The sequence below is a fragment of the Miscanthus floridulus genome, chromosome 4 (genome assembly GCF_019320115.1).
Source record: "Miscanthus floridulus cultivar M001 chromosome 4, ASM1932011v1, whole genome shotgun sequence".
Classification (NCBI taxonomy): Eukaryota; Viridiplantae; Streptophyta; class Magnoliopsida; order Poales; family Poaceae; genus Miscanthus; species Miscanthus floridulus.
This window is the reverse complement of record NC_089583.1, coordinates 7,134,668-7,137,155: the sequence shown is the minus strand read 5'-3', so window position 1 is coordinate 7,137,155 and position 2,488 is coordinate 7,134,668. Positions and strand designations below refer to the sequence as shown.

The 2,488-nt window shown below is 51.8% G+C and overlaps 1 protein-coding gene across 1 annotated transcript; it reads left to right on the top strand.

Annotated features, from left to right (window-relative positions):
• Positions 1 to 1,148: 1,148 nt before the first annotated feature.
• Positions 1,149 to 1,499, top strand: LOC136547983 (uncharacterized). Its single transcript, XM_066539657.1, has one exon. The coding sequence runs from the start codon at positions 1,149 to 1,151 to the stop codon at positions 1,497 to 1,499; it is 351 nt and encodes a 116-aa protein (XP_066395754.1).
• Positions 1,500 to 2,488: the final 989 nt, after the last annotated feature.

Below are 2,488 nucleotides of genomic sequence, written 5' to 3'. Positions count from 1 at the left end.
CGTGCGCAAATTCTTGTCCGGAAGCTCCAACAAAGGGGAGCAGGGGAAGGATCTGTCCCCCACTACAGATGATGCCGAGGAGAAATGATGAGGACATCACCACACTGGACACACCGACGCCATGGTCTTCCCCAAGTTGCAATTCATTTCCAACTCAGCTGCCACGTCGTCCTCGGATTCAGCAGACACATCGTCACTGTTTCGGTCATAACTTCCTCATACGACATCGAAACAGGCCGTTCTTGGATGCGTTGGAAAGGGGACGACGATGCCGTCGTTTTGGATCTGGTCCCAGCTCCAGAAGGTCCGTGGATCATTCTGTGTGACCATGACAAGGTGCTGCATCACCTATTTGGGCCAACTTGGCCATGTATCGTGTCGGGCCTTAAGCCCAAGTTGTGGGCGCCCAACCCCTGGCCGTCCCCAACTCTAGGTCGAGTCTTAGACTATAAACACAGCCGCCGCCGCCGCTACACAATTGGGTTTTGTTTAGAGTTTAGTTTTCCATCGAGAAACTGAATCGTTCATTGTAACTGTGGTGACAAATCCTTTTACAGTGATCCAGGGCCCCCGTTCTTGATCTCCTCCACTGTGTCGATTAGTCCTTTGGAACCGAGTTCTTGAACCCTCTATTCATATTCGCGTCATTCATATTTGCAATTTCAGATTGCGTGTTTTACTTTCTTGCTTGTGCTCTTCGATTCGCTTGCAGGAAAAGCCTTCTTGGCGAGGTCAATCAAGTTGTGCTTGGTTGATAACCAACGGAGCAGTGGTGTAACGGTTGCAGGGTTCGAATCGTGTCTGATTTGAAGCCGGATCGCCAACGTCGAGATCTCCACAAATCGAACTTACCGGCTACCTCTCGGAAGATCGGGCCTGTACTCATCAAGAAAGACGATGCCTTCCCGATGCTGAACAGTGCCCTTATGATCTTCAGAGGATCAACGGCCTATGACTCCAAACGACGCCAGAAGGTTGCGCGCCGCGAGGTCTATACGACCAGACCAGCCATGCCTGCCTTCCTCCGGTGGTCAGAATCCACCATAACCTTCGACTAGACCGACTATCTAGATGCCATCCCACACCTGGGAAGGTACCTGCTTGTTGTCGACCCGATCATCGGCCCAAAATGACCCACAAAAGTACTGATGGACGGAAGCAGCGGCCTCAACATCATGTATGCCAAGACGCTCGATGAGATGGGCATCGCCCGGATGAACCTCCACCCCATCCGAGTGCCTTTCCATGGAGTTGTGCCTAGCAAACATGCCATGCCACTAGGACCGATTGATCTGCCTATCACTTTCAGGGATCAGCCCAAGTATAGGACTGAGACCCTCACCTTCGACATGGTGGGGTTCCCTAGAACCTTCCATGCCATCCAGGTACATCCATGTTACGTGAAGTTCATGGCCATCTCCAACTATACATACCTTAAGCTGAAGATGCTAGGTCCCCGCGGGGTCATCACCGTCGGCACCTCCTTCCAGCGTGCTTAAGAGTGTGAAGTCGAATGCCGCGGCCACGCCGCAGCAGTCGTCGCCTCCGGAGAGCTCGCCACCCTCAGGGAAGAGGTCACCAAAGAAGCGCCCGACATGAAGAAATTGACCGGGTCGTTCGAATCGGCAGAGGGCTCCAAGGAGGTCCTCATAGACCCTAGCAGCTCCAAGGATAAAAAGGTATGCATTGGTATTGCGCTCTCCTCTGAATAGGAAAGCGCGTTCATTGACTTCCTCCATGACAACAAAGACATCTTTGTGTAGAAACCCTCAGATATGCCAGGCATCCCGAGGGAGGTCACCGAGCATACCTTGAAAATCCACCCAGGCTCCAAGCCAGTGAAGCAAAACCTATGCCGCTTTGACGAGGAAAAGTGCAGGGCCATCGGTGAAGAGATAGCAAAACTATTGGCCGTAGGATTCATCAGGGAAGTACACCACCCATAGTGGCTAGCAAATCCCGTTCTTGTACAAAAGAAGAGCAGGAAATGGAGGATGTGTGTCGACTACATGGGTCTCAACAAGGCATGCCCAAAGGACCCATTTCCTTTGCCACACATAGACCAAATAGTCGATTTTACCTCAGGGTGCGAAACCCTCTACTTCCTTGACGCGTACTCCGACTACCACCAAATCACGATGAGAGAGTCCGACCAGCTCGTGACGTCTTTTATCACCCCCTTCAGATCGTTCTACTACATCTCAATGCCATTTGGTCTGAAGAACGCTGGGGCAACTTACCAGCGCTATATGCTCAACTGCTTCGGGGACCTCATCGGGTGGACCATTGAGGCCTACATCGACAACATCATAGTTAAGTCCAAATGGGCTGACCACCTTGTCGCCGATCTTGAAAAAACCTTTGCTAAACTCCGGGCAAAATCGCATGAAACTCAATCTCGAGAAATGTGTTTTCAGGGTCCCAAGGGGCATGCTGCTCGGCTTCATCATCTCCGAGCGCGGCATCGAGGCCAACCTAGAGAAAATCT

Coding starts and splice junctions, on each gene's coding strand:
- LOC136547983 (XM_066539657.1), top strand. CDS start 1,149: ATGGACGGAAGCAGCGGCCTCAACATCATGTATGCCAAGACGCTCGAT.